The sequence below is a fragment of the Ptychodera flava genome, chromosome 20, assembly GCF_041260155.1.
Source record: "Ptychodera flava strain L36383 chromosome 20, AS_Pfla_20210202, whole genome shotgun sequence".
In the NCBI taxonomy this organism is placed as follows: domain Eukaryota; kingdom Metazoa; phylum Hemichordata; class Enteropneusta; family Ptychoderidae; genus Ptychodera; species Ptychodera flava.
In genome coordinates, this window is record NC_091947.1 from 11,214,311 (window position 1) to 11,228,085 (window position 13,775).

General features: G+C 37.9%; 1 protein-coding gene and 1 long non-coding RNA gene across 6 annotated transcripts in view; one reads left to right on the plus strand and one right to left on the minus strand.

Moving 5' to 3' along the window:
• The window catches only part of LOC139120020 (alpha-adducin-like), a 53,061-nt gene extending 40,740 nt beyond the window's left edge, over positions 1-12,321 (plus strand). For 3 of the 5 annotated variants that reach the window (XM_070684024.1, XM_070684026.1, XM_070684025.1), the window contains exons 11-15: positions 453-542; positions 2,727-2,771; positions 6,558-6,735; positions 7,097-7,204; positions 7,987-12,321. In XM_070684024.1, coding sequence (XP_070540125.1) covers positions 453-542; positions 2,727-2,771; positions 6,558-6,735; positions 7,097-7,204; positions 7,987-8,249 — 684 coding nt within the window. In that variant the 3' untranslated portion in view covers positions 8,250-12,321. The remainder of the gene's footprint in view (positions 1-452; positions 543-2,726; positions 2,772-6,557; positions 6,736-7,096; positions 7,205-7,986) is intronic. The other 2 variants (XM_070684028.1, XM_070684029.1) reach the window with 1 other exon arrangement.
• Positions 772-13,592, minus strand: LOC139120024 (uncharacterized). The gene is made up of 3 exons (XR_011549025.1): positions 13,518-13,592; positions 2,524-2,635; positions 772-869 (listed from the first exon to the last, which is right to left on the minus strand). It is a non-coding gene; the product is annotated as an uncharacterized lncRNA (long non-coding RNA).
• Positions 13,593-13,775: the final 183 nt, after the last annotated feature.

The window sequence follows — 13,775 nt, forward strand, 5'->3', positions numbered from 1 at the left end:
CATAAAATTGTGAGTTGCTCTCTTTCATCCGCTAACCCACAATATTTTTCCATTTTGATAAGTACGGTAGCATCAATTGACAGAAATTGTTTGTGTCCTTGATTTTATGTAATTAAAAGTTCTCCTTCAGTTCAATCTCACCAATTGATCAAATACTCTAACGGCATTGCAGTCTTTGGTGAAAATGAATTCTGTGCGCAAAGGGCAATAGGAGATCATGTTACACTGCCAGCAGGCTCTATGTGCATGCTGTTCATTGCTGGTACGTGTTTTGAACAGACAAATGGCAGATTCGCGGTATTGCATATTGTTTTAATACCATTGTGTACAACTCACAGTACCAGTTATTGTTTTCATGCAAAATATTGTAAACATGAGGGACCCAGCAATCCTTTCAAAGTTTTTCTCCTCTGTTGCTCAATGAAGAAAGTACATGGAATTTCCCTTTTCAGATTAAACAAGACAGACGTGATGACAAGATCCACGCAGGACCCATTTCTGAAGTCCTCAGTGGAGTAGGGTACCCAGGCAGCAGGTTACAGGTGAGATAGAGAACAGCGCCACCTATTAACAGGTGTTGACAAATATGGGTGCAGGTGAACTGAAATCTGGACTTTGCTTTTTCAGATCCACACTTTCATTCCAGCATATTGCATATTGGAAAATGGTGGTTGTTTAGCAATGCGGTTGCACAACTGCTTTTTGAGAGTCTATGTAGCTGATTTAAACAGACTCATGCACAGCAACACTCGGGGAAAATTTTTTTTACTCACATCTTTGATGTCGTTGCCGCTGCAACAGCAGTTCCTCCAAGATTGTCCTTGCTCTCATCTCTTTTTGGGTGTGGTTTGTTCTTACTCCTTTTTTCACTAATGAAAATCACAAAAGTAAGACATTTTGATAGAGTGCTGGGAAGTGCCATTAGGCCAATTACAGAAAAGAAGTTGCAAAGAGGAAAAAACCCACAACACTGCCAGCTCAGAAAAAAGTTGCCCATAAAATTTGCTGCGGAAGCACACATAATACTCAGAAATAAAAAGCACTGCTTATAGTGCATACAGGTTAAAGGCTTTATTTTGAACTTTGCTTTTTTTTTTCAAAATAACTATTATTTTCTCTTCAGTTACAGACTTTGACGCCCTCTTGGTTTTCAAGTTGGAACTTCTTTTGTTTTCTGTCAATTCACCTCTAACTAATACAGCTCTGTGGTGTCTGTTACTAATTTTGTGTCGCTTAATTTTTGCATTGTTTTTTTACATCACCACCTGAACCTCTTGAAACTGTTACAGCTGATGTGAGAAATAAGTGGTTGCTATAGTTGGCAGGCCCAATGTCAAAAAATTCTTATTTTCACTTTGAAAAGAAAGAAAAAAATTGATGTTGTACTGTTCAGTTTTACTGTTTCTAGTACATGTTATGAAATCTTGCCTTTGTATCAATGAAACATTATTTCATAATATTCAGCAAGCAAAGAGGTAAACAGTAATTTGTTAAAGGGATAGTCCCTACGTTTTCAAATTATTTCGGTCATTTGTGTTTCATGTCAGAAGTTATGTATGTTGTTCTGCATACTGAAACGTGTTGAATTATCTATCATCAGAGCGCTATCACAGTGTACCATATACACGTGTGCAAATACGCTGATGACATAATTTCTGGTATGTACCATAAATTATGTCATTGAGGCATTTCTTGCAGCCGTATCTATACATATGTAAAAAGAGGAAGTAGAGATTTTATGACTGAATATTTCAGTAAGCAGAACAACATAAATAATTGCTCACATCAAACAATAACACAAATAATTTCGTCCCGTTCACTCTTTTCTGGCATAGAGCATTTAAAACAAGCTTGAGGGACCTGTCAGAATTTTTCATCACTTAGTTTTGCATCAGCTGTGACAGATGAAATCCCCAAAGTTTGCATTCTGACAAGGATGCACTTTGGCAAATTTAATAAAATCTGCTGACAACCAGTGTGTTTGAAAAGCCAAAAATGTCATTCATAAGATGTATTTCACAGTCATTTTACACGTTTTAATGTGGTCAGTATTCAAAATACCAACTTCAAAATCATAAAAAAGTAGATAACACAAATTGAACTGAAGGAAAATTGCAAACTATCATTTGAGTGTCCTGCGAGTAAGTATAAAGTTCTGCTCTCTGAATATTAATGGTTTAAAACATGGCGGATACTAGATAAGGAACGGACGTCACCATTTTCTCCATATGGGGGTGGCAGGTGGCATGTTGGATGTGCTTTCAATGTATAAGAAATCAAGGCTGTGTGAAAAGCTGCCTCATTGAAAGATCAAGGTGTGGAAGCGAAGTCGCTAGATTTGGATATTACTTAAGGAAATTTTTACATTTTACAAGTTACTCCTGATTGCAGCATGCCAATTCTGAAGGTACAGTCACTGGAGTGCCACACTCACCATACTGATTAGCACATGTCAAGTATTATTGTACAGCAAAGTATTACAGTTTGAAGCAAAACCAAAATCCATATTTAAATCTCAAATACCTCTCCTCATTCCGAGACGCTGCTTCAGAAAAGGGAAGCACCTCCTTGTACCAAAGATTATCAAAAACCAAGCAAAGTAATCCCAAACGGCGACGCAGCCTCCACGTAAAAACTGAAAGAAAAATCGGAGTCGGGTAAACCTCTGTCACGCCCTGTGCATGAAGGAGTGACATATATTTCTTTTTTCTCTCTTCTGTGCTAAGGATGCCCCCAAGTCAGATTCACGGGATCTTTTGACTGATACTAAGGTAGACTATAGTTATACTTGCACTGTGTTAAAAAAAAAAGAATTTCTGGTCTTTATTTCAGGCACCCCTTTTCATTGAAATCTTCATCAGTATCACCTCAGCCTTGGTTTTCTTCTGTCTACATTTTGGTGTTCTGTGTGCTTGTGGTGTTTTTGTTCTGTATTTTCCTTTCATATCACTTTTCTTTCTGTTTTTAGTTGCCGTCACCATGGGTTGTGTTTGCCTGCTTCTTTCATCTTGGCTGCTTCTCATCAAGAACTCCCACCACTGTTTTGATTTGTTTCCGTCTTTCTTTAATTATTCTTTCTATTTGCAGTTTTTTTTTCCTTTCTCACATAAATGCTGAAAGTAGGACTTCTGTCAATAAGTATAGCCGATAACGACATTTTTTAAAAGAGTGCAGCTAGTTTCGTTCATCATTCAGAGTTTATAAAAAGTCTGTAAACGATACAAAAGTAAAAAAAAGTAAAAATATTCCTTTGCAACATTTACATAAAACATTTAATGGTCTCATTTTTAAAGCTTTCAGTTAGTCATGTAAGAGTAAACGTTAACAGTTGAAAGAATTCACAGCAATTGGACGGGGATTAATGTCAACTTTATCATCTAACAATGCAAGAAAGTGATGAATGTGTTGCCAAGTCTATTTCTACACAGTATCTCTCTGTAATGACATTGACTGGAACAGCGGCTGTTTGACCTTTGATTATGTGTTTTCAGTATTTTTATTGTGAACTGGAAAATTAACATGGCACTTCACAAACCAAAGTAATACGATAACGTGATCACAGTGTCACTATCGCTCAAAGATTGAGAGGGGGCCAGCTTACCCACATATCGTCTCTTGAGTCAAAAGTACAAGTGTACGGTCACACTCAAGAAATGCATATTAAACACATATTGGAAGAAGCAGCTCAGACCAAGACACAGAACAAAAATACTGAAAACAAAATCAGAAGATAGAGTCACTGTCTGGGCCCTTGACTTTCCTGAAGATGTACAGTTCTCTCTTGTTTTCATGCCTGTATGAACAAAATCTTTGTGTATTTGTTACAAGACTTCTATATTTGGTTGTTTAAATTGTTTCATTTGATTTCAAAACTGTATAAAGTTGTAGTAATTATTGTTCAAGTCCTGGCAGAACTCACCAAGTCCTGGCAGAACTCACATCAGTCCGGGTCAGCTCCAAATTGGAGACTCATTATGATAATGTATTCCGGCATTCAGCCAATCATCGACCAGATTACATCATTAATAAAGTACAGGTCACGCTGGGTCACAAATTACCCACCAAGTGTGATCGGCAGTTTTGGGCCGCTTATTAAGCCCCTGTCTTGTGAATTTCGACGAATTTCGACAGTCAACATAATCCATGTTCTCTGCAGAAGGTCATGGCCAACAAGGAATCCGATTAGTGAACAAATATTCGAAATATTGACGATTCATTTCTACCCCAAGTTTATCGATTTCGCTCAAGTACCGAGAATCATTTTGTGGATGTTCGTCATCTCTATTAGAAATACTGTTATAAAGGTTATTTGTGTAGGTACGCGTATAACATTTTGCAAGAAAGAAGAGCAATGTCAGAGCTTTAAAACGATACCTGTTTTGTAGTTGTCAAACGCAGACTAAAAATGGTACGCGATTTTGAAAATGTGTTGACAGAGTGGCCACACAACTGTTCCCCATACGGTAGAATTTGTATCGCTGCCATCTCCGACACAAATGGGGTATTCTGAACGATCTGTGTAGGTACACGATTTATATTTCGCAGGACTTCAAGCCAGAGTCTAGGAATCACAGCGATATATGGGGTTTGGTTGTCTTAGCCAGAATAAAACTGGTACGCGATTTTGAAATTGTGTTTTGACAGAGTGGCCACACAACTGTTCGACATTATGACAGAATACGGCGCGGGAGTTCGACACAGTATGGCGTACGTAACGAAGGACGCATGTGGAGGTTGCCAGGAAATACAATTTTTACTGATGGCGCGCTGGCCGCTGATTGGCTAATGAGAGGGGGAAAATATTATGGTATAGCGCTCCAATTTTGGAGCTGACCCGGACTGCACATTGTTAAGTTTACATCATCAGTAGGCATCCAATGTAAATTTTTTGAATGAGATATGAAAGACAATATGTGGTAATTAACATCAAGTAGTTTCATTGGAAGGATAATCTTTGTATGTATCTGCTGAAGTTTGGAGACATGGTCCTGAAACTTTGGAGCCCGGTGCCATTTCTAATGTTCCCCTTAATGATTACATTGCTATACCATGGGGTGGGGGACCTTGTAACATGTCTTGGGAGCCCTGGTAAAATTTACCTAGGTGTTGCCCTCAATAAAAATATTGTCTGTGTATTTGCAATCACCACTTTCTGCCTTTTTCATTTCGTTATCATCAATTCTGATACCATCCTCTCTTGCCTTTCTGCAACGAAAACAACATGATGAGTTTCTGCAGTGAAGTTTGAAACCACTCTCTTCCTGAACCAACTGTAGCAGCCTGTAACATCCATATAAGCATTTCTCCTTTCACATGGGCATGAAAACAATTGTGAATGTGTTATGAGATCACAGTCAGTCGAGTTGACATATTGAAAATTCTTGTTTCACATTGGAATTTGTTTGTTTGTTACTGTTAGTTTGTTTGTTACGGTTACTGAAATGTGCTGCCTTGTCATTCATAAGAAACACTGTCCATGCCCTGTATGGTAGTAGACTTACCATACTGAAGGAATAGGAGATGTAACATTTGATGATTTTTTCACTAAGTTTGTTTTGTATGTCTATTGCAAATTTTTGTCCAACTCCAAAAAGCATGTCGGAACACCCACTATTTACCTTACGACACAGTGCGTTTACATGTAAAACTCATTGTTATTGTTTACTTGTGAATTCTAGTCCAGACCAGAATTTAACTTGTCAACAATATCAATACCACTGAACACTGTATCTCAAAACTCATATGGGAGTGTTGTAGAAAATGCAGTGGACATGAAAAACAGAAGTATTAATAGTTACAACTGCTGTACCTGTAAGATATTATGTGCAGTGACCTTTATATCTTATGCTCACTAGAAGAATGAAAGAAGGGTTTGTAGAAGGAATGTAGTAGCATACCAATCAGAATGGCAAAAATAATTATCTCAGGAGTCTCAGAAACCTGTGTGAAAAGATGACAGATTTGCTCCTTTCACATTCTACACCGTCACTCTAGCAGATACTCTCACCCATTTAGTATTGCTTAAATGTTATACCAATAGATTTCCATTTGAACAGATGGTAAACAGTCAAGTTCCCCTGAATTTGAACACTGAATATGCCAATTCTATTCATTTGTAATATTTTCCTAAATTGACGGTGCCTTTTTTTCCCCTTTTATGCTTAGTTTACTGCTTTGTAAGATGACAAAACAACTGCTGTTAATGTTCACTAGGCAGAGAAACAAAAATGAAATGAAACTTATGCTAATTTTGTGCATAAATTATTTTTGAGTCCAATAGGGCTAGGGCAGTGTTCCGTTAAATGACAACACAACATGTTTTCAGTACAGTAACAAGGTACTTTGTAACTATACACATTTATAATTGAACGATCTCATCCAAGAATAAACAGAAAGGGTCCCCTCTAATGAGTACAACTTTTCTCTTGTATCTTCAATGTTGACGCCATACAGCTAACCTCATTTCCATTTGCAGCTTGGATGAAAAGCACACAATCGACAAGTCTCATGATTCTTCTTTCCTTGATTTTGTCATTGTGTGGTTTGTGTTTGAGCAGGATGCCAAATCTTCAGGATCGGGAGACAATGTGCAAGCCGCCTCTAAGGGTATCATCCAACGTGACTTTCAGAAAGAAGCCATAGTTTACACCACCTACTCACCAAACCCATTTGAAGGCATGTCAGAGAAGGAAATTTTGAAATATAAGGAAGAAGTTGCCAACAAGACTGGACAAGGTAAGCATATTCTACCAATTTCTTTCCTTCCTTCATTCATTCTGATGCTTCCATCCATGTAATTCCCAGTACACACCCTCTTGCATCAATTTTAGTACTTTTTTCCGAATCTATACCTTTTTCTTCACCCTTTAAACATTCAAATGTCAAAATTATCCAATACCATGTACATACATTTGTTGTTGTAAGAAGATTTAAATAAAGTTTGCCACACAAACACTGTGAGGAGATGATAGTTTTTGTGCCAGAGTTCTACCAAAACTGCTGAAAACTACTGTAAGTCCTCGAATTTGCCGTGGCCTTTAAGTGCACTGCTGTGACCCTGGCAATTTTAATTCTGTTTTTTCCCCCCACCTTTCAGACTTGAGTGACATACAGTTCCCTGTTGAAGAGTTAGAGAAAGAGGAATCAACCAAGGAGGACGTTGTGATGGAGGAAACATCCACAGAAACAGTAACCAGGAAGGAAGGTAAGTTTGCAGCATTAGTCTGTGTCCAATCATGGCTCTTTGGAAATTAAAGCTTTGATACCACAGCCTTCATTGGCAGATTGAGAGCGCCACTAATAAACACTGTAATTCCCTGAACAGCCTGTGTGTATAGGTGATACTTGCTGCAAGCCCAGAACTTGCGGTTCTCCTATAAAGAATTCAGTAAGGGATTGTATTATGTCACTTTTCCAACACGCACAAATGACTGAATGGTGTCTGTAGGGTCTTGGTTGCATATAAGTATTTATGACTATGTGTGAGTGCCGTCATTGAAACAGAAATCAAACCAGTACAATCTCTGGCCATTTACACGAACAGTTACCATTCACATCATATTGTTTGTGTGTACTTGTGCACATATTATACATAGGTGTTATAGTTTTAGGGCAAGAGCAATGCTGTTCTACAAAACCACTTACTGGACTTGATGGTAGTATGTGCCTCAAAAGTGAAGGACTTAAACCCTTGCTCAAACTTTCCTAAATGGAACTTACAACAATTCTCTTACCATTCTCTTTTTGCAAATTAATTAATGGCCAACATCCCTGTGTTACTCTACACAGAAAAATAAAATTTTCAGTTTTTTGAAAACCATGACTCTAAAAAAATATTGCTACTCCAAGAGCTTTTAAATGAGTCGCTATAAAAGACGTAGATCGTGAAAGAAATATCAAAATTTTGGAGTCTGAATATCTGTCTGCAATCTGTCGCAGAAATATTCTATGATATCAAGTTGTTTCTTTTGTTCTTGTGTGCTCCAGGGGACCAAGAAATTGTAACTACGGTAACCACAGTGAAGAAGACCGTGATAGAGACAGACATTGATGCCGAGCCGGAGAAGGGAGGCGAGGAGAGTCGAACATCAACCCTAGAGCACGAGAAAGACGACAGCAGCAAAGAATCATCACCGACCAAGGAGACATCGCCGAAAAAGAAAGAAAAGGAAAAGAAGAAAAAAGGATTCCGTACGCCTTCATTCTTGAAGAAAAAAGACAAGAAAGGCAAAGGAGATGAAGAAGAATAGATTTGATAACTTGTATCAGACATACTTTAAAATTGTAGTCGCCTAAATGTTGACAATTTTTGGAAAGATTTTTTCCTCTTCAATATCTCAATAAAATGATTCCTTGTGTAGAATCTGTTATTAGAAGACACCAATTACAATTATTTTGGGGGAAAATTTTGCTTGACAACTCAAAGTTTAATGATGGATGGGACTTAAAATGAAATTTCAAGCGTATGACAAAAAAAATTAAAAAACGATTGATCATGTATTTCTTAGATGTCACGCAAAGTATGAATGTTGATTCGTCAGTTTCATTTTTTTTTTTTTCCCCAGACAGATCTTGCCCTGTACGTGCGTCTTTTATTTGCAAATTTTAACAAACTAGTATGTATAATGTATTTTTTTTATTTTTTACAAACCAGTTACAGTCCTAGGTTTTTGTGTAGATATATCAATTTGTGTATTTGTAACTCTAGTTTGTGGCTTGAAAAGTCATACCATAGCCTTATAGCTACGCTTTGATGGAAGACCCTCTGGAGACCTTTTCTGTCAGAATTTTACAGTATGGTTGATAGGGGGGAACGTTTAATAATCAAGGTTAAGTAATGTTCTTCTTTTCTATCAAGGTTTTTTGCAATTCCTTGTTGGTTCCCCCAGCCAAACAAGAGATGTTCAGAACACTTCATAACAATGAACCAGTTGTTTCTTGGCCGAGGAGGACAGTCGGCCTCTCTGATATCATATCTTAGCGTATAATATTTGTAAGGAAATACTATCATAGACATTTCTTCCATTCATTGGGAATAATTAAATCTTGAACTTGACACCATCAGCTTTAGAGGTTTTAATTGGACAGCAGTGAAGGCAAACATCTAGAACATTCATTTCCTTTCATTTGTATTCACAGACTCATCATCCCCATTCCCGCTGCTTGAAAAATAAAAATGTTCAACTTTTTACCGATCACCCGAATTAAAAGACGTGTTTATGGTTAACATGTGAACAAATCATGATTTTAGTAGAAATAGAAGCAGACTAGTTGTGAAAAGTGGTTTTACCCATAATGCTTTGCAGTAATAAGTGGGATATAGGTGCCACTTGGTTCAGTAAGCGGCATCTAACACGCACTTTTGTTACTGCCCATAGGGTAAACGGGAAACAGATGGGACACCACCTATGTACCGATCAATTGAACTCTCTACGGAGTGATGCAAATATTTTTTGGAGATTTTTGTGACAAGCCATGTTGTACCTTTCTAGATGTAATTGCAAGCAGTATATTGTACATGTTAGATTAGAAAATGTAGTCAAGATAATTGTTTAAGAAAAAAAAAAACGTATATACCTTTAAAATGCTGGAATAAGCACTTGTTGGGTAAGTCCAATTATTTTGGGGAGGGGAAAACGGGGCGTTGGGTGGGCATTAGGGGCGGGGAATATGCTTTTTGTCCTGACGTCTTCAGCTGTGAATTCACAAGACTGAATGGGTGATTTTCTATGTACTTGTTGTGTCAAATTCAAACTATATATGTGTTGTTAGTTTACTCATACTGCACATTGACATTGACATTGACAACATTGATATCTTGAAAATAGGGACAGAGAGACAGAATGGAGCAACACCTGCGGTTTTATGTTTGCTTCCGGGATATTTTCCTTCATTTGTGCATAAATCCTCTCGTAGCTGCGAAGTTCAATTTCTATGAAGTCAGTACTGAAGTCAGTCACTGCCAGGTAACAAACTGGAGTTTACCATAGCAACCCTGTTGTCATAGCTACCATGCCCGTTCTGTTTTCAGTTGATTTTTTTCCAAGACCACTGCAGCCCTGCCAACTGAATTCCTGTGCATGGTAGCGGACAGATTGGGAAGCCGCTACCTTGCAGCATCTGTGTCTGTGAATGTGAAAGACCTGGTCATGCATCATGCATACTGGGTAGCCGTCTTGTGTGATGTTGGCCACTCAAAATCATGTAATCCATGCTGCGAGTTGACGTCCTCAGAAGAGGATTATTGTGCCTTTGAATGGAGATGAAAGATAAACTCTAAACTGAACTTAATGCCATACTTTCAACAAGCAGCTTTTCACTTTGACCTTTCTCATTACCACCGAAACCTTACGCCATTGTCATCAATGGTAAAGGTTGGTCCATGCACATGGCAATAGGATTGGAAAGGGTGAAACATTGGCCATGGATTACGTAGTGATTTGCTGAGCTGAGACTGCACCGCACAGTGTTCTGTCAAGTAGTCCAGATTTTCCAAGACTGACATGTTGTAGAGTATTACATTTGTCGTCTCAGCTTCCTAAATCCTAAAGGCTCAGCCATCTTATATCATAATCATGGTTTCTTTTGTAATTGTAGCCAGTTAGTACCTTAACCCCTACCCCCCTTCCCCAACCAACCACGTATCTTGCAAGTTTTATTCTGTCTCTCTGTTTCCAAGACAACCAATTGGCACATTTCTCCGTTTCTTTTGACTCAGAAGTTGAATAAAGCGCAAAGCATAATGTTGTCAAGTGTTTGAGAGTTGTAGTGTAGGTTGTGTATATTTTGTAGGTTTTTATCCTACTGTGGCAGCCATCTTGTAAAATAGATATTTTAAGTCAAGTATGTTTCTTTACATTTTAAAAGCCTGATACACTTTTTTAGCTGGTTAATATCCCTCTTTCTGACCATAGTGTGCAGATCTTCAGTGCATTGGATTTTTAAATGCATTTTTCAGTACATTGTTATAATAAGTAACATCATGATGTTTAAACCCTTTAATTCAATGGACGTTACTTTCTGCTAAGACAAAAGACAATAGATCGTGTATGTCATTAGCTTTTACATGTAAGGTATAAACAGTAATCCTGCCACCCCCCCCTTTGACATGGACTTTTCCTTGTGTGTGAAAGGGATGGACCATTCATGCCTAGGGGTGGCAGTGGCTGAAACAAGGAACAAGGGACACTGCGGTAAGTTTGATTTTGTGAAGTTATTAGCAAATTCATTAATAAGCATAGACATGTACCAAAATAAAGTACTGTGTAGATTGTATAGTGAATGACCAGACAGATCACGCAGATTTTATTGCGCAAGTTCGTAATTTTACAACCGTTTATCAACCGTTTTAAGATTAACTTAAACAATGAAGGAGAGGCACTTTTGAGTTGATGGTTGTGATAGGCAAAGGAATTTGAGACCAGGGCTTTCTCCGTGTTTTATTATTATGAAGCAAAAAAGCAAAAGATTTTAGATTATGTGTCAGGTTTGGATATAATTTTGTCGCTTGATTTTTATGCAGTTGGTTTTTAGAGCATGTACAACATAGATTTTATACCCATAGTTGACTTGCAGGGCCTTTAAGTGTATATTAAAAATTTTACGATCCAACTCTGTCGCCATCCGTGAAGTAGTACTTTTGGCTTGAATTAAGCCAAGTGTATTATTATCCAGATTTTTTTGGTACTTAGGAGCTGCCGGTCACTATGGAAACTGGCATTTTCAATTTATTTGTATATCTTTCAAAACAAATGTAAACCTAGGTAGCTTCATTTTGAGCACACATTTTCCTTAGTACTGGGAATCTAGAGAAGTAGGTTGGGTTTAGTCTCCACATTGGCTACTTTTACTCAAAGAATTATGGGTAAATGCCACCTTGGTGCCAGAAACGTAGTTCAATGTTTTACCCATCAGTCTTTAAATTACCCATAATTCCTTGGAGTGGATTCTCTGATCATGCCAAAACCTGTTTTACATAAGAGAATTTTTTAGTTATCAAAAAAAAAACCGACTTCCATAATTTGATTACTTATTGTATCTTTTTCATGGTACCAGTATTGAATATTTTTTGTTCTTGTTTTGGTCATTATCATCGTCATCATCTATTATCATCATCATCATCTTTCTCGTTAGTCATCATCAATTTTTCCTGTCAGTTTTCACTCTTAGAATTTAGGACAGTCACCAAATTTGCCGTAGTGTTGGATGTAGTGATGTTTAACAAAAATCCATACAGCTGTTGCCAGATTTTACGTCCAACTAGCCATCACATCCATATGCCATGTGTGAACCAATAAAGGTGTACGTTATGTACAGTGTAAAGTTTGTTTTTTGTCTCCTATCTTACCCCTACTGGCAAACACTTGCTTACCCAGCTGATGACATTGATTTCAAAGAAGTGGACAAGTTCCTGAAAACTGTTTCCATTCTCAAAACTAGCTATTGGTGCCATCTGCTGCAATATGACATACACATACATATAAACTGAGTTCACCCTTTGAAGGAAATGTGTTATGCCATTGTGGCAGAGTAAAGACAGATTTTAGAGTTGGGTCAACCGTCTGCTCTTTACCCCACTTGGTGTGTATGTCCTCTGTAAAGTTGAGAATATCCACTTGTATGTGTAGGTTGCCAATATATACCAGTATGTGTCTTTGAAATGAACAAATTCAATAACATGTTATAAGACTAAAAAGTAATTGCAAGCTTAGACTATGTAGGTTGAAGGGAGAGCTAGGACATTGCACATATAGATTTCTTTCCAAATATTGCAATTGTTTGCAGGTCTACTGCCTTAATTGACTCGTTTTGAAGAAAGTGAATCAAGTTTTCATAATCACAGCTTTAGAAAACGCTGAGAAAAAAATTAATATAGTCTGAGAACAGTTACCAAGCATTTATGACTTCTAGCAAGAAAATTCGAGATAATTAATTTGCTCATCTAGTAAACAACACACTCTGTCTGTGACACCTGATTTGTGTTTTTGCATCATGAAAAGCTTCCTTAGGTGTGAGCCAAAGATTTGTATCTGCAACCTTTCAATGACCCCAAGGATCAACTTATGTGGCTTCTCCTCTGGGTGGATCACAGCACAGTCACTCGTTGCCGTCGAATTCGGCCGAAAATCACACGAAACGAGCGTTTTTGAAGCAAATTAAGTACCAAGTATGAATTTTTTTGAGAATGCTAGGGAACGATTGGCGGTTACATGATAGACGAACTTGCTACTTTTCACAGTAAAATCGAACGTCGAAGATGACATGGTGGCATAATCCCTATAGGAAATAGCCACTTGGTTTCCTGACTTGGGTTTTTTCTCGCTTATGTACACACGTCTATGGGGCGAACAGTCCCAGAGCTGAATAGATCACGAGTGACTGTGCAAGAATATCTGTGGGTGTGCACAGGTAATACTGTAACCTACATAGGGAATGTAACATGAAATCTTGGACGGAAGGGTGACTAAATGTTCACTTTCATGAACACAGCAAAAGAAATCATGTTGCCAAAGTACTACCTTGATTACATCTCGGTATATCTCCGACTTCGTTGTTCTCCTGGGAAATGAAAATGTTTTGATGTAGTGCCTGCTGTACCACAATGTGCAGCGCCCTCATGCGGCATATCTCTTCCTAACTCTGACATCCAAAATGCAACTTTCTGTACTTGTATATGCGGATATTTGCGAGCCCCAACATTAATCATTGGATCTGTTTTATACCCTTCCCTTCCCTTTCACATTCGCCAACATATGCTGATTGCTACACACATAGCA